Here is an 18,422-nt window from a genome sequence, read left to right on the forward strand (position 1 = left end):
ACTCTGTGTTCTACTGCCATGACTTAAGTTACACTACATCAACAGTGGTGACAGATTGCTCACCCTTATCCCAATGTTAAACGGATACATCAGTGCCAAGTGAAGGCTTCCGTCTCCACCATGTTTGCAGGGTAATGGGCTGGAGAATGACAGATTGTGTGCTATTATCTTATTGGGGAATCTGCGCAATACCCGTGAAAGTGTAAAGAGAGTGCTTAATGATGTGAAGTAATTTATGAAAGAAGAATGGAAGTGTGCTTCATGTGGTCAGCTGGAAAACTGTAGGTGTATTTGTGTGTTGAATCACAGAAAATGTTTTTTTTTTTCTCTATGACAATACAAAACTTTTCTTTCTGGACAGGTTTTAGAAAATATCTGTATGTACTCTTTAAAAAGTCCAAATATATTACTACTTGTAAAAAAAAAAAAAAAAAACAGCAACAAAAGCCCAACAACAGTAATGGATTGGGACAAAAATAACTGTGACAGGAAGAAAAATGAAAGACATCTTTAATGTCTTTTCTGCTTGGTTTCTAATTGCATATTTCCCCTGCAGACAAACACTATGGGTGAACAATGAACCTGCCTAAGGGAGCCTCCATAGATTAATTGGACCGATAGAAACCCTCTGACATTAACATTTATGCATTTGTTTACTCTTTTTCAATGAATAATAATAGACCACCTCCCTCGAAGATTCCAAGTCCCTCATTAGTTCCGCTTTGTAGCTTATTATGGATGGTAATAAATAAACATTTTACTTTTGTGCTGCCACTGAACAACTATTTCAAAAAATGCAGTTACAAAAGTTTTTTGGTACAATTTTTAGGCAGGACCTGAGTCATCTTGTACGTATAATATTGTGTAATGAGCCTTATGATTGGTAAGTTGACACTTTTCTTATTTTTTTTCTAAGAGAAATTGTACAAGATGTAGAAAATGTGGTGTTTTGAAATATCTGCAATATGTGGGAAACAATAACAAAAAGTAGTCATTGTTTGCTGTTTTTAAAAAGCTAGAATAAAAATTCAGGTTAAATAATGCAACAAATAGTTCCAACTTACAGCAAATAAAAATCAGTCTCACAGCTACCTTACCTTAATTAGGCTTAAATATCACATCTTTCCTGAAATATTGTTGTATGTCTTTTCAGCACATTAGTTTGCAGCTGATAAATTTCCACTACTTAAATTTGAATAAAAAAATTAAAGAAATGGAGCAGGGAACTTGCTTGTCGCTGACATACAGCAAAATGGAGATGTGCAGCTAGGCAGTGTAACATCGCTGAGTGCTTTGTCAGCTTTAACAAGTTGTGTCATATTCAGCAATTCATTAAACATAATTTTATTTGAAGATGGAGGCCAGGAAACAAAACACGTATTCTTCCATCTTACTTTGTTTTTACAGAACATTACTGAACTAAGCATTACCTAAACCAATAAATATACAAAAGAGGCCAGGAATAAAGATGTGGAGAAGTATACAACAGGGTTATGTTATAAAACCATATCCCATGTTTTGAGCATCTCACTAAAATAGAAATAGCGTGGCACAACTGAAGGCCAACCATAACATGGCAGTCAAAATAAGCTGATTGGTCAAAGAGAGAAACAGTCAGGAAGCGCATACTAACACTTTAGGAGCTGAGAAATCCACAGTTCAGGTGGGGAAATGTGTTGTCAAAACAACTAAGTTGCAAACTCCATGAATCTGGCCATTATGAAAGAGTGGGAAAGTTCAAAGACTGCAATTCCACATCTGTGACCCAGAATGATCAAAATTACAAAAAAAACTAATGGCTTAAAATTTGTCATACTTTATTAATTTATATATGTATGGGTTTCACTTTCTGAACTGAGTGACAAAAAAATGGTGTTCTAATATTTTAAGATGTATCTTCACAATTAGTGGACTGAATATATCTTACGGGGCGCACTTACTGTCTTATGAAAAAATGTATGCATGATTGTCCTTCCACTTCTCAACTATGCACACCAATTTACTTCTTTTTGGTCTGTTACATCAAATAAAATACATTTAAGTTTGCACCTGTGGCATTGCAGAATAATAAATAATATTCTGGATATACTGAAACAAATAGATGAAAATGCAAATGTTTGGTTTTCTTTCTCTATAGAAGTAGAGAATACTTTCCATTCTTCAACCAAGGGATTGTTTAGGTTGACTTTCAAGCATGAGTGAAGATGGTGTTTGCATCAGTGACAACAACGATCAAACATGCATCGAGTGAGTATTACACTAATAGCTTACAATATTAAGACTTTATGGTTCACTGCCTGTTCATGTTGCTGATGTTGCCTCCAAGACTATTGAGTTACTCCCACCATCACGTTGCGCCGCAGCAAAGTACTGAGCCAAGTTGTTTGACTGATAAAAAATCATGCAGCCCATCAATGGCTGCATGTTTTATATTACCAGGAGTGTAGCATTTAGCTGTGTAAGCTCTGAGCAGTAAATACGACAGCCTTGGTGGTGCACTAACTTTACATTAGATGAGCAGGTTTAGTCAGCATTAATACTGTAGACATATGCAGTGAGAAGGTAAACCAGAACTTTTGTATTACATTCCTGGCACTTTATTTAAATGAGGCCATTTCTCTCTTATTCCTCTTAAAAGACATTCACTTTTGAAAAGAGCTGGGAAATATGACATCATTCCTTTTTTCTTTTTTTTTTTTACAGTTTTAAGAAAAAGTTCAGAGAAGGAATAATTTGAAGATGATAAATATTCCTGCTAGCAGTTTAGAAATGTTTCACTCTTTAACAAGTCTACTGTGCCTCTGTGCAGTAGTGGTTAGTAGAACAGAGGAAATCAGAAAGAGTGATGTCACTAGCACACAAACCCTCAGTCTGGAGTCTGCTTTTATTTGAAGCATTAAATGTTCAGTGTTTTAGTGGCATTTTTTATTTGTTTTCTGGAGCTTCTACCCTTTATCAACATCTTGCTGTCAAGCTTTAAGACTTTTAAGCAGTTTATAGCAGCAAAAGGCTGTGCTCGTAAAAAAAAAAAAAAAGTATTGTCGATATAGACACACCTGAAGATATGAATAAAACGACTCTTACCACAACAAGAGGGAAAAAAAAACAGTGGATGGTTTCTTTTTATGGGCAGACTGTATACCAGTGGGGCAGGACACAATGAAATTAAATGCAGATGTCTAACTGACCACCAAGACTTCACTACTGGATGAGAAACTATTGCAACCAATGTTAGCAGTTGTTCTGAGCAGCAGTTTACCATTATGTACATTTACAGAATACTAAAAATGTTTTGGTTTGCAGTTAAGGCACAATAAATCTCTTTGGCTGGAAGGAGCTACTGCACTTTTTCCTTGCTTACATTAAAGACAATTTTGTCTATTTGGCAATATTTCCATTCAGTCCTGGTGTTGGACCAAAAGCGGCATTGTTTCCTCACTGAAATACACCTACATATGCCCCTGGATACCAAAAATAACTTGAATATATGCATGAAATGTTGTAATTATGAATATGTACATGCTTTTATTGTTTTATTGTAAAGCAGTTAATTTTAGTAACTGCTTTACTAAAATGAACTGTGTCTTGGTATGCTTCTTTTCATGTTATTATTGTGTTATTCATACCGAAGTTCGTAGTGAATCACTGGCAGTTAATCCTGACAATTAAACGTATTAGAAAATGTTTTCGAGAAATCACTGAAGATCTTTGATGAGACATTCGGTAAATGATTTTAATATTCAGTGGAGTTTGTGTTTCATGCTATCGGGACTGATTAAAATGTATGCATTAATTCTGACTTTAAAGTGCAGCAGTTAGGAGCTGCAGTCCAGCATGAATAGCCACGGTAGATCAGTTTCCTCCCAGCATCTCTTTTAATAGGGAGGCTGTCATTTTGTATTAGTCACACAGTGTTTACTGCTTTTAGCACATCAAAAATTGTAACAGAAAACAGGAGTCATTCCTGAAATATGATTATTGATACTGTGTTATGTATAAATGAGTTACAGACAAAATGTTTATTTTAGTTCATTATTTGATTTTTGGAGAGACATTTTTAAGAAGAACTGGGCATTCTTTCTGTATGAAGAGAATGCAGTAAAAACAAAATGTGTTAAAATTATTTTTTGTTGGCTTAAATTATGAATTTAAGAAATCAAGTCTTTTGTGGAAAAGGCACTCACTTCTTCCTGGTCTGTGTCCTCATCAGGGTGGGACAGTAAAATGGAAACACATGGTGGTTGGGCTGCTTAAAATCTTAGAATAGGAGGGATAATGCTTGGAAGAGCTATGCTAAATTTGATTTATTCTTTTGACTGATCTTTTACTTGTTCAGTTGTGATGGTTTATGTAAATATTTATTTTGAGCATCTGGGGTTGGAGGATATGGCTGAAAAATGTACCACAATGTAAGTCTTTCATATCAGTCAGTATCAATAATTGTCAATATTGATAATGACTGATTATTGCTCCATGCCGTTATTTATTTTTCTTTTTGAGCAGCTTTGAGGCACAGCGACCAAACCTGAAGCTGCTGTGGTGCAAGTTACTCAGCAGTTGTTGGTAGGTAACCAAAGAGTGAATTATCTGACCTTGCTTTGCTCATTGTGAAAGGTTGAGAAGCTTTCCTTTGCCTGCATCTCCCAGAATGCTTTGCGGTTCAGAGTTCAGTAACTATTCCATATTGAATATTCTATTAGATGTATTATCTATTGTTATTGATCATGTGTCCACTGCGAATTGTGATATATATTGCTATTGACTTATTGTCCAGCCCGAGTAGTATCTCTCGTCTTTGGTGTTTGGTTTGTGTAAATTATTATTTCTCTCTTGATTTCTGGTATCCCCTTTTTCATTATTTCTTCCTGTAAACCACTCAGGGCCACAAAAGGTGGCTAGTTCCCTTCAGCATGTAATGGTGTTGGTGAGCACATGGCCTGCAGTACATAAATAAAGACACTTCAACCTTGATTTCAGTATCATAGCTCTCCATTCAATATTGAGCCTCCAACGGTCAAAACTGACTGCCACCTAGAGATTAATTTTCTGCTGCAACAAGTCAAGCGTTTAAGAAAACATTGTATGTTCAGTGATGCAGCTTGACACAAGAAAATGCCTCTGCAGTTTCTTATCAAATACAGTTTGGTTCTGTGGGATGTTGTTATTTTTGGATAGATAGCACTCGTATTCAAGGTGCCATGACTTACCACTCATCTCTTTTTTTGTTGTTTTAGAGAAGAGGACTTCCTTTCTCTCTGTGTGGATTTCTGTATCAATGTGATCACTAATTCAATTATGTGTTGTAGCAAAGCGTCACGTATAAAGGTCACAAGCCTGAGCCTGTGCACACAGACAAACTAAAGTTCTTGTTCACAAACAAGAAGGGAGACTAAAAAGGCAAAAGGGAAGTTTTTATTTGCATATGAGCATCAGTAGAATGAGGTCAAGTTAGAGCTCTGCTGCTGATCATCTGAATTTAACATAATCAGGCTGAAACAGAGTCACTAGCACATTAATATCCGCAGTGCCCTTCTATTTTTTTCATTATATATCTTGAAGCAAGTTTAATAGACATTTCTCTGGGTTTAATCTTTTTTTGATTTTCCTGGTATCCAAGTGTTATTTCAGGACAAGCATCATAATCTGGACCTTTGTGAAGTTGCTGCTGAAGGATTTAAAACTGAATGACATACTTTATCAGCGACTTTCAGCTTAGCAATAAGAGATCCCAACTCATTATGGGGCTACAGTAACTTTGCTTTGGTTAGTATTTAAATCAGCTTCCCTCAGCAGCTTGCTTGTTTGATATTCATCTGCTGCCTACTGGAGGGTTTCTAATGAGTTTTCTTCTGCTCTCATTAATGTGACTTTTCAGCCTTGATAGTAGCAGCCAGGATGCTTGTTTGGTCAGTCAGTTGGTCAGCTAATTTGGTCAACACTTTTTACAGAAATTAACATATATTTGACAGATTTGCATTAATCGATGTAGTGGCAGGGGTTTTGATTGAACGCAGTATGGCTCTATGCCCATGGTGACATGCCTATTAGGATGAAAACAGTTGGGTCAGTTACACCCAGGCAAGTTTTCTTGCGTTGTGCTGCAACTTAACAGCTTGGCAACTTGCACACAGACAAACAAGCCAAAACGTTAAAGGTTGTACAAGGCTGGAGCCACCAAATATTGATTTCTGAACTCTTCCTCAGTTAAAACATTAGTATTATTGCTTTCAAATGATTATAAACTTGTTTTCTTTTCAGTATTTGAGGCCTGGAAGCACTGCATCTGTTTTGTTATTTCGCATTTTCTGCAAATAAATAATAAATTGTTGCTCGGAATTTCGGAGACGTTAGTAGTTCATAGAATAAAAGAATAATGTTCATTTTAATCAAACATATCTATAAACGTAAAAACTAATAATTTTCAGTGGTTACTTATATATAAATATATATATATATATATATCAAATACAGTATATATATATATATATATATATATATATATATATATATATATATATATAGACCCATATGATGGATGTTTCCTCTCTTTCCACTGTGGGTGTGGGTGTGTATTTAGAGTATGTAGTGTGGTTCTGTGTGAAGTTGGGGGTACAGAAGGAGGGACGACTCTGCATTTATTCCAAGAACTGAATCCAGATTTTCTGAACCTCAACGGTCTCACAAAAGCAATGTTGGATTTGTTTTTTGCTTTTTTTATGTTTGTATGAGCAAATGGATTGGAAGTTTTGCATCCCAGAATCTGACTTTCCTCTTGCTTACATGTAATTAAACAAACGGAAAGGTAGAATATTCAAACAGTAGAGAGCTACCATAAGTCTATGTTTTTACATTTTTAGTTTTCTTTTCCTGTCTCAGTTCCTATGCTCGTTTGGTCTTCATCCCTGTCTCTTTTTACTTTGCTGTGGTTTGGCCAGCTTTACACACCCTGGTGCACCCACCACAGTTGAGGATAAGCTGAGAGGACACTGAGCAGTATGTAAATCAATTTGGAGTGCAGCTGTATGCGGAAATAGAATTAGACTTTTTCAGCCACACCTCCTCTCTTGATCTCACTCCCTTGTACTAGGGAAGACTTATTTTAAAATGACATATGCTAACATAAGTAGCAGCCATATAGTAGGGCTCTGGGTTAGGCTTGTGGGGGGGGAAAGAGGAGCTTAAATGAAATCGCTGAAGTTAACAGTCTTCAAAGGAAGCAGAGAGGAGTCACATTCCTCTCAAATGGTTTCATGCTCAAACAGATTCATGTAATGGTGAATTACATGGGGTGCAGCTCCACAGATATGTAAATATGCCTCTGCACCTTATATGCACTGAACATTGTACAGTCTGAATTCTAGGGAGGAAGAGAGAGCGATGATGAGAGGCACACTGATGCGTTTGAGCAAGCAAGCTTCAATGATTATGCTGTTGTAGCGAATCAGTGTCTACAAGATTCGATGTGTTCTTCAAATTGGACTCATAAAAGCATGTGTTTTGTTCAGTTCTTGCTGCCATAATTTTGGGTTTGGCAGCAAGTCAAATCTGTCAGTTTGTTTTATGCAAAAGAGATGGGAAGGAGGACTCACTATGCTCTGTTTTAATGGGTTTTTTATGTCTTTTTTTTTCTGTTATCCTGATGCTGAATAGTGTGAACTTTAGTGTTACTAGTACTAATAGCTAGGAAAGCGGTTTTGCAACAACTATTTAAGTTGCTTTATGAATTTTACCGCACAGAGGTTGTGGATGATTTATCTGCCTCCAAATATTTACTCATATTTAAATGTATAAACATATGACATAAGCATCATCTGTTTATTAGCCACAATCAATAGTTTATGTAAATTAATTTTCAGACAAGTTGAATGAGCTCTGAGGAGCTATTTGTGAGGTGTGGAATTAAAGAAATGGGAGATTATTTTTAAGGCAAATAACTGCATTTGCTGCCTCCCAAAGGAAGCTCCTAATGAGCCTGCCATTTATCACAATTAACCTGGGCCACTAATGGTGCATTGTTAATTAGACGTGAGACCATGCTTAATGAACAATGTGCACATTCAGAGGCAATGAGTCCTATTGATAAATAGAGACTATTATATAAATCTTGGGGTATTTTTGTATGGAATGATTCAAATTCTTTATGCATGAGAAATGACTCACCTGCAGATTTTATAATTTGTTTATGAACCAAAGTGCTTAGTTTCAGTGCCTTTGCAAAAGTGCTAATATCATGAGAGTATTATGAACATTTATCACAGTGCAACTACAAAACTCATTGTGTTTTATCAGGATTGTATATGATAGACCACAACAAAGTATTACATATTTATCTAACGGGGGGAATGTGATATATTATGTTAAAAACTTAAGTGTGGTGTGGATTTTCATCCATTCAATCAATCAATCTTCCATCTTACAGAAAACTCTTCAATCCATCACCTTAAACTGCCAAGACTTTGCTAACCTACTAAGACACCCAAACATACCAGCCTAGGAAATAGAGCATTAATCAGAGAAATAGTGAAGAAGTTCATGTGACATCCAGAAGAGCTGCCAGTTCTTTAAAGATTTTGAGATGTTTGGATGTAAAGAAATATGTCTCACTACCTCTCAAACCACTTGTGTCCAAAGAGAGGACGACTGTTGGCAAACGTGGGATCACATGCTCTCACCTTGACGGAGATCTTTTCTTATTTGCATTTGTCGAGTCAAATGTGTCGTCATTCATTTTGTAGGAATGCAGTAGATAGCCTGTGGAAAACATGAAAGCAAAGCATGAAAAGTGGGTATGTAGTGTTGCTTTCTGAATTTACCTTGAGTTAGTTTTCAATCATGGTTCAAACTTGTTTCCTAAGAAAAAGCAGCACATTAAGGTTGGCAGCAAAATCTGAAACAAGCAACAAAAAAAAAAAAAAAAAACAGCTGAGCTTTTAAATTAAACCGTAACCGTTAATCACTATGGATGTCATCATCCAAGAGTCATCAATTGCCAGTAGGCAACAATTCTGAATATTTTATTGAGCGTCTTGATATATAATTTTTTTTTTTTAATCCTCGGCTCTTTTACCTAATGAAAAGTATATCATCCATTACTTTAAGAAAATGTTGAAGGCTGTGCTGTTCCATCTTGTGGTGAGAAACAACTTACCTCAGTTTTCACTTTGCTTTTAAAAACAAGAATGAGTGATCTTTTTTATATAAAGAAATTGAAAGATGAATATTCTACATTATGAAAAAAAAAAAAAAAAAACTCAAAGAACTGCCATAACAAAAGCAAAACCAAAAGAGACAGGGCTAATATAAAATTAACCCTGATCTGGTGACCCTGCTCTGCATGTGTAAACTACTGCTTGATGCAAAAAAGATTCTTTGAAGGCTTCAAATTTAAGTTAGAGCTTAACCTTGATCAGGTGAATCGCTTAATGAGAAATGTGGACTAACATTCGCTTCCTTGTGTCAATTTGGAAAATTTGTTGGAGCCATTGAAGAGAAGCGACGGTAATAAAGATAGGACTTTATGTGTTGAAATGAGAATGCAATTTACTTGGTTGGTAAGCTGGTAAAGATGTGAAAATCAACTTTGAGAAATGTGCCTTTAATTTAAAGTAGCATTATGTCACTCTCTGGAAAAATGCAGCATTTAATTTCAATGCATTCATCCAGTTGGCGAAAACACAGCTTGTACCTACAACCATGTGCGTTCTTCACACCCGAGTCAAATAATTATGCTATTAGCAAGACTTGACTGCACTTAATAGGTGATTCAGTTATTTGATTCAGGTGTTTTGGGCGAGGTGCACATCTTAACGTTGCAGGACGCCAGCCTTCACGCCCCAGACTTGAGGATCCTTGCACTAGACTAACCACAGACCAGACAGCTTTTCTCAACAAAAAACAACTACTATCACAGATATAATCAAAGAAAGTTTTTGATGTGGCCTGCTTCCCACACTGCTTTGTGAACGCTATGAAATACCAGATCGGAATGGTGAGTTTTAAACAAAAACAGTCATAAACTCCACTTTTAATTAAAAATGCGTCGTCATTTGGTCGTTCAGCAGGATAACGACTAAATCCGAAACACATGACCATTTGAGCAATGAAGCAATTTTTCCAGAAACTAAGTCAACCTTTTTCTTCTATGACTCACTGCAGTCTCCAGACTAAAATCGTATTAAAAACTTGTGGGTGGCTAAAGAGAGAGGAGGATGGAGAGATAATGCAAAACCGAATGGTCAAACATTCCTCACTGTTTGCTCTAACCTTGTGAAATCTTATTGAAGAAGAATAAGTTCCGTCCTATTGACAGCGTGGTGTGGTGCAAAGTTTCAACAGCAGAATTACAAATATCCATCCATAATTTCATTAAAAAAATAAGAAAATTAAATCGCATGTTTTTGTTTTTCTGCCCCACAAATAAGTGCACTCAAAGATTAGATTTTCAAATATGTTCAGTGCAAGCTTTGCTACTGAGTAAAAGAGTAATTTACTTGAAAATCTTGCCACAAAATTGGCCATGGCTAGAGTATGACGATAATTTACTGTATAACTCGAATAACTGAGATTAAGTTACTATATAGTTCACGCAATACAAAAATACAGAGCGATGTTGACGTAAATAAGCAAGAAGCAAAAGCTTTGCCAATCCATCACGCAGTGAGGATTTTAATGCCATTCATTAATTCCATCTCCTGCCTCATAAAAAAAAAATTGAATAATATGAAAATTATGCCAGTTTTCTGCTGAGAAATTGGGTAATTTTCAGGCCTTTATTCATAATGTGTCTTCAGTCTAAATTAGAATTGATTGGCTTCATGTTTATCCTGACAAAGATGGATATGGAGGCAGGTAGTTACCTTTACAGCAATCAGAAATCGAGAGCGTGTTTCTTAAAGCGTGTTAAAGAAAGCATTACTGATGTAAAGTGTGGGCTACACTGGAATTTTCCAACACATGCTGAACTGCAACAAAAACCATGTCCCACTTACAAGGTTTGCACTGGTCCAGCAACTCCGATTTAATAATGTCTGCAGAAGTGTTGGATCGGGGTAACATTAGAGCAAATGGGAACCATAAACATCTGATCCCCAGTGACATAAAACACAGTTCCACATCCCAGAGCTGAAGTACAAGCAGAGAGGCCAGAGGAAACTCTTTACCAACCCATCGAAGACCTCCGTGGCCCCAATAAACTCTGTGTACTCTTGCCAAGGGGTTGATTACAGGGAGATTCCATCGTATAAATCCTGCCATGCTTCTCCGGCCTCTCGTCTGTCACGATAGATCGTGCTGCCCTAAGCTGGCTTTCCCAACATGAGCATTTGCTTGGAATTAACCAAAGTGACACAAATCCCGTCTTTACTACTAATAGAGGTTTTCTGATTTTCCCTTTTTTTAGATTTAAATATCCATGAGTAATTGTTGTTGAAGCTCTGTTCATCTCTATTTTCGACTGGATTATTTTTAGACGTTGGTCTTTTCAAACATATACTTAAGCTCTGATGTCTTGGTGCATTTTTAATGAGACATATACAGTGCTCATCAAAGTGATTACTGACTGTTAGGTTTATCAGATTTGGTTTAGGGGTTGCTAATGAGACGATAAAGCCCATTAAGGTCACAGTAAGTATTTAATAGAGTTAAATGTGTTAATTCTTGGACTGCAAATGACTGATCCTATTCTAAACATGACATTTAAAATTGAGCTTTAAATATACAGCAAAGATATTAAATGCTCCAGAAGTCTAAAAAAAAAAGTGATTTGTTGGAATAATCTAGTTTCATCTAACGCTGTTTTTGTTTTTTTGGGACACTCAAAACGTTTTGGATGAAGCAGCTTTGAGGGATATCTGTGATTCCCTCTGCATACCAGCTCCTAAATCCTCTCCAACCCCTCTTCTGTCTGAGTTCTGTTTAGCTCTCAACAAACTACAACTGACTGCATAATTTCCCTTGGAAACTCCTTCAGTCTAGTTTTGGTTGTCCATCTTTTGTTGTTTAATTTAGTCAGTAACGCACACATCCGGAAATCATCATGCCTGATGTCACTGTGATTATGCAGCTGCAAACTATGGGTGTTCCATCAGCCCTGTTGCCAACGCTCGGGGTGGGGCTCTCTGTGTCCATCTGTTCATGCCCTGAGGAGGGAGAGAATACATAAACATGGTTTTACAGTTTGTCCACAGACATGCACAAGCACAAGATTACTGCTAAAGTGAAGATTTGACTCTTTCTGAAGGCCAGAGGACTCAAGAACATGAGGAATATGCTGAAAATTAAGCACATTTAAAGGTCGTATCTTATTATGTTCACAACATTGCATGTATGTCCGGGTTTTAGGTTACCATGGCTATATTAATTTGCATGACTATAATTCAAAAGTGTGGGAAAAAAAGCAGAAGGCTGCTAAGATTAAGCTGAAGAGTTGCAGCATTAAGTTCTGTCTTTAATTTGACTTTCTTTTATGTTGTATTGATTTACACATTCATTTATCCAGTTAGAAGGAGGAAGTCAGAAAAAATATTGTCGGAGAGCAGTAGCTTGGAGACGTAGCAAACCACAACCCCACAAAGGGGTTGATAAGCTTTCAAGTATGAACTTTGTAGTTCACTGCAGTGCTAAAACAATTTGTAACAAAAAAAAGCAAATTCTGAAGAGTGCTATTAATCTGATGGTCACAGATATATCAGCTCTCCTATTTGTGAAAACATCTGTATCTGCAAAATAATTGGATTAAAAAGCTGTCCAACGTCAAAAGTGTCACTTTTCTACACATCATCATTTCTTGTTTAGTGTGGTTTAGCAATATCAGACTATAAGTTTGTTTCACAACAAAATGCCAAATGGCCCTAAGACACATGTTAAGGTTGGAGTAAAAGCTGAAAAATAATTTGCAACAATTTCTTACCGTAGGTGCCCAATAAACAGTCAAAAACACTCCTTAACTTGGCTTAGAAAAAAGTCAAATCAGGTGGTAATTATTATGGATAAACAACATTTCAGTGGTCTGTCTGTTTACCAGTAATGTTTACTAATGCTTGGACAACTTGTCCTTGCTGAAACATAAACTGTGTCGTGTCCTTTTCCTTCAGGTTTGGGTTGGTTATTCCATTGTCTGTACCTGCTTATCCTTGCAGGGACTCAGGTGGGCTGGTGCTCATCTCCAGTGCTCACTGGGCAAGAGGGGTTTTGCACCCGGGACAAGTCGTTAGTCCCTTAAATCCAAGTCTTAAGTCATTTTATAGTCACTGTGTTGTAAGGTCTAATTCTCAATGTGGCTGTGTTTTGTATCTGAGCTCCTCTGAGCTCTGATGTGTTTCCTGCACAGATTAGCTTTGGCAGTGTAAAAGGCTCATATTCCTTTTCTGTGTCACTGAAAACACAAATCCATTCGGCATGTGCACATTCACAAGCATTTCTTTTTTTGCTGAAAATGAAATTTTGTGAGAGATTTCCGGACAGTATGGAAGCTACCGTACCATGTTTAAGTAGGTGTACTTTTTTTTGTTGACACAGAAAAGAAAAACTTTGCAAACCAATTGGAACAGAAATTAAAAAATATAAATGTTATTCCTAGTAATTTAAATTCTACATTCTTAGCATCTTATTTTGTTCTCTTTCTCTTCCCTTCTCTTCTCAGGGGTCTTTTTGCGAGCCACTACACCGAGACACATTACAGGGAGGACGGAAGTGCAGTCACTGGCACTCACAACTTCACGGTACGCTGAAACTCCAGGCCTTGCGGTCACATCAAGTTGACATGGTGCAATGTTCAGTAGGGACACTGTCGAAAAATGTTAAAAAAGACAGATGTTTTTCTTGGTTTGTTTTCTTTTTCTTTTTTTTTTTGGTTTGTGACGGGCGGTTGAAGAAAATCCTTTTCAATAAAAGCATACTAAAAATTCTGTATTCTTAACATGTGTGCTGGGATGCCCCCATCCTCCTGGCTGTTGCAAACTGGACACGGTGTAGATATTGTCTGGCCTATTTGACGATAAGCTGTGTTTCATGCTCGTCGTTTTTCAGCCAGCATCGCCATCAGGATTTGTCATGAAATCCTCTTTTAGCTCGAAGCGCTTGTTTTTCTCTGCTTGACTGAGGCTTTTTTTTATTTTTTATTTATTTTATTTTTTTCTTTTATAAATAAAAGATGGTTCTTCATTTTGAATTGATGGTACTTGTCAAGTTTACTCACTGAGGTACTTGGCTGATTGAAATCAGCTCACATAATGGAGCCAGACTATTGTTCTCTGGTGATATTTCACCTTCCTTGGCTCCGTATTGCTTTTATTAATACCATTCGACTGGGGAGAAACAGTTCTTTGGCATTACAGAAACCTGTGATTTATGGGATTCAAAAGTCCTGCTTTATAACAACGTTTTGTCTGTTGGCCTTTTGTGTCTCAGTTGGACTGAAATGACAGTGTTTGAGCGAACAGCTGTGAGGACATTTTAACAGGTCACGCACAGCTTGAAGCAGCAGTTTTGTAGTTTAGCCGTGAATGCCGTACACAAAGTTCCATTTCCCCGCACAGAGACATACTATCTCTCTCGTGCAGTTTTTATTTAGTTTATGGACGGTGCAAGCGTCTGACATGCTGTGCCGAATAAAATGGGCTTCATAAAACTCAACCTTTAAGCAAAAGTCACCAGTCACATGTTAATTTTAGGAATCAGTGAAAGGAACTAATATGTACATAAACTAGTGAAAATATTTCACCCTTTAAAGCTGGGAAGAAGCCTCCAAGAACAATGCAGCAGTCCCTCTGCAGCCTTCATTTCTTAAAGCTTCTCCAACAGCATTGGTGTGTATTTTAAACATGTGCTAGAAACACTTAATACTCTAATGATGGGATTCATTCTGCGTCGGACTCGGTTGCCCATCACACCCTACTCCCCGCTAGGACACTTTTCAGCCTCAGTCTGAACTGGTCCGATGTAAGAAGAAACTGTAATTATCCAAAAACCTCCTGCTCTGACTTCAAAAAGGTCGAGCCAAGATGGGGGTTAGAGGTCAAGTTTCCTTTTGCGCCTCTTGAAAAACAATCTGCCTGATGTTTTTTTTCTTCTTCTTCTTTTGGAGAGCCGAGCCAATCTGGGTCAAGCTGAGCAGAGCCTTTGTGGCTGTAATACTTTTATACTAATGGGTGTCATTACAGCAGCACCTGAATCACTAACCTACACTGAGCTCTTCAAACAGAAGTGTTTCCTCTGAAGGTCAGTATCTTAGATGGGGAAATGGGCCTTACTTGGTGGCAGAAATTAGAGGGATAGTTCAGTTAAAAAGCTGTTAATAAATTACTTGGTCCACATTAAGAATAAATTCAGATTAGTTGGACAAAACTGAATCGGACTTATATTATCTTGAAACAACACATATCTTTTCTGTTTATGCAAATCTTTGAACTACTGTCATGTTTTCACGAGACATTAATTATACAAACTCATTTATTTACACAGTGAACAGAGATAGGAGGTAATGGTACCAACAGCTACCTGATAAAAAAGTGAGATAATGTAAAAAAAAAAAAAAGTTAATTGTCTTACTTTTATGTTCTACTTCCACTGGAAATGCTTAGCACCTTTAGTTTTTAGTACGAGTTTCACATTGACTTTACTTTCCTGCATAAAACCCCAAGCATCCATTCTGTAAATAAGTGCCTGGTGAAAACATGTCTGATTTATTGGTTCATAAAACAACACTCACATCAAGTGGTATAATGCTTTTAGCACTGGGGTTGGTTTCAAATGGCAGAAGTCGGCGCTGGTCTCAGTCCCTCTCAGACAAGCTGTCAGGTTTAACCTCAAGGACTAACAAATCTGGACTTATACAAAGTAAAAAAAAAAACAAAGATAGTTTTTTACTACAGGTGAGACATTGTCATATTTCTTTTTCCATGCTAAGAAAACATTGTTTTTTTGACATGAGAAGCCCGTTTGCTTCCACTAAATGACTGACGGAAAGATGCAGGATAAACTATTAAACTATTAAACTTATAAACTAAACATATTATTGTTGCCTCACACGCATGCCAGCTTTCCTGCTCCTTCCTTCAACTGTGTTGGCTGTATTAATTTCAAAGTGCCTGATTGTTAGGAGAAGGAGAGGAAGAGAGACTGCTCTACAGAACAGGCTAATGGAGAGGAACATGAGTGTAGCAGCGTAAGCATCATGTCATTTTGTCTTTTCCTCTTTTGCCCTTTTGAAGTAGAGCAGGGGCAACCGCATCACTAAAGGAAATGACAAACACTTTGTCTGCCATTCTAATTTTTTTCGAACTTTCAATAAGCATGTCAAACTTTTCTACTTTTATTAGACAAAACAAAATTATACGTGATTTGAAATAGTTTTTACAGTGGAATAGCATTGGATAAGCTTAGTTGGATCTCAATTGTTCCATTGTAGCTCAGTGTCAATATCCTGTAAGAAGATAAACCACTGCCCAATAATGTCAAGCCTCCATTAGGTTCCCATCCTACTTACAAGCCCAGATTCTCCCACATGAGCTGAAACTCATGTTGTTACTTGTTTTGTCAAACACCATATTTATAAAATCATCATTGTGATAGACAAAAACCGTCTAACTATTCACGCATAGCATCAACTAAGATGAGGAAGCAGAATGAAATGGATTTGATGCTCATGTCATTCATGGATCCCTACATGAGTTGTAGCTCATGCAGGGATCAAATCATGTATAATTTAGTTTTGTCTGATAAATGTGGAAAAGTTTGTGTAAAGTGTTTTCTCTCCAAACTCTTATTTCTGTTTATCTCTTTTAGGACAACTGCTACTACCACGGCAAAGTACGGGAGCATCCCAACTCTGATGTAACCCTCAGTGCCTGCCTGGGACTCCGGTGAGCAACGCTCGAATCGTTTTATATTCAAGATGCAGCTGCCCTTTCAGTCCTGTGTGCTGCTGCAGAGTTACTTAAGTCACTCAGCGCGACAGCCAGTCATTCTTAAGCTTCCCTTAAGGCTGTTGTCGGTGAACTACGAAGTAAAATTCTCACACAAACGCATTTGTCACTGAGGCGTTTATGGTGTATTTGCTCTCATTTTGACAGTAATTTGCATCTGCCTGTTGCTAATGATGAATCGCACTCTGTAGTCTTTTTGTAAAGAGTATTTACCGACTTGTAAAATTCACAGCTTTATCATCCCCACTAATTATTTAGCTTTGAAACAGACTGCTGGCTTTTCTCAACATGGGAGACATGGAAAGTTTAGCATGTTAGCTTGAAAGTTGAAATTTCATTTGGGAAAAAAAAAGAGTTTATATATAGTATCCCATGTTTTACTGCATCTGAGTTGATTTGCGTGTATGGTGGAGCTTTTATCTACAAAGTCATAAGTTTTCAACCACACCAACATGTGGCTCAATAAAAACACAATTCTGATTTATTTTTTTTCCTTTTAGCCTCAGGAAAAGTGAGATTGTGGACAAAGAGCAGCCTCAGTTGTTCCATTAGAGATATCCACATTCAATCAATTTCAGCATTTGAGAAAGTACTCATGCTTTGAAGTTTTGTTTTCTTACTTGGGATGTTCTCTCCACAGAGGCTTCGTTGCACTTGAAAACAAGACATTTATTATCGAGCCTGTGTCTGGCCACGACGCTGGGGCCCACTTCATTTACCGAGTGGAAGAGCTCAAAGTGACCCCTGGAGCATGCGGCCACGGCTTTAATTTGTCCTCTGTTGCCCCTGAAAGCCACATCAAAAACCCTTTCCAGTCTTTTCACACTAGGGTGAGTTAACAGTGTTGTTTTTATTGCAAACCAAAGGTCTTAAATCATTATTTTTGTAGTATTTCATCATCAAATATCCCTGACAAAACTAGTATTGAGCTTATGATTAGATATTAGGCATTTGAACAAGGAAGAGCGTGTTGGCTGTCTTATGGATTTGGAAAGGTTCCTTTGGGGATAGCTTTGGATTTGACACTCATTTCATTCGTGTTAAGAGCCCAGAATCAAGGGCCCATGCAGAACATTTGGCCGATAATTTGCATGGAGCAGGTGCAGCATCCATCTGCTTGTATTTCCAAACATTAAAAACTCCATTTGAGGCAGGAAGTGAGACTAACCCTCGTGCAGGACTTAATGAACCCAGTGTTATCAGTATCTCAGTTTAGAGCTTCATAGAGAAAAAAGTGGGTCTGGGTGAAAATATGGGATTTTGTATGGAAACGAGTTCAACTTTAATACTTTTTAATTTGCCTTTTAGCTTTTTTTTTTACTTTATACAGTTTAAAACTCTTTTTGGCATCAATAAAAAACGCAATCCAGAAGAAAAAATAATCCTTCAGGGAACTTTCTTCAAGAGCAAAGCAATTAATCTCAACCAGTTGCTGTCAACCTTGATTAAAGCTGCCTAACACCATTTTTTTCCAGTCCTACCTGTCGCTTGCCCTAATTT

The 18,422-nt window shown here is 37.2% G+C and overlaps 1 protein-coding gene across 2 annotated transcripts in view; it reads left to right on the plus strand.

Annotated features, from left to right (window-relative positions):
- Window positions 1-18,422, plus strand: part of adam12b (ADAM metallopeptidase domain 12b) — an 84,104-nt gene that overhangs the window by 26,403 nt on the left and 39,279 nt on the right. For both annotated transcript variants that reach the window (XM_055030040.1, XM_055030041.1), the window contains exons 4-6: window positions 13,640-13,718; window positions 16,783-16,859; window positions 17,563-17,752. In XM_055030040.1, the coding sequence (XP_054886015.1) occupies window positions 13,640-13,718; window positions 16,783-16,859; window positions 17,563-17,752 (346 nt within the window). The remainder of the gene's footprint in view (window positions 1-13,639; window positions 13,719-16,782; window positions 16,860-17,562; window positions 17,753-18,422) is intronic.

Source organism: Poeciliopsis prolifica, unplaced genomic scaffold (genome assembly GCF_027474105.1).
Source record: "Poeciliopsis prolifica strain line A6 unplaced genomic scaffold, Auburn_PproV2 SCAFFOLD005, whole genome shotgun sequence".
NCBI classification, from domain to species: Eukaryota; Metazoa; Chordata; class Actinopteri; order Cyprinodontiformes; family Poeciliidae; genus Poeciliopsis; species Poeciliopsis prolifica.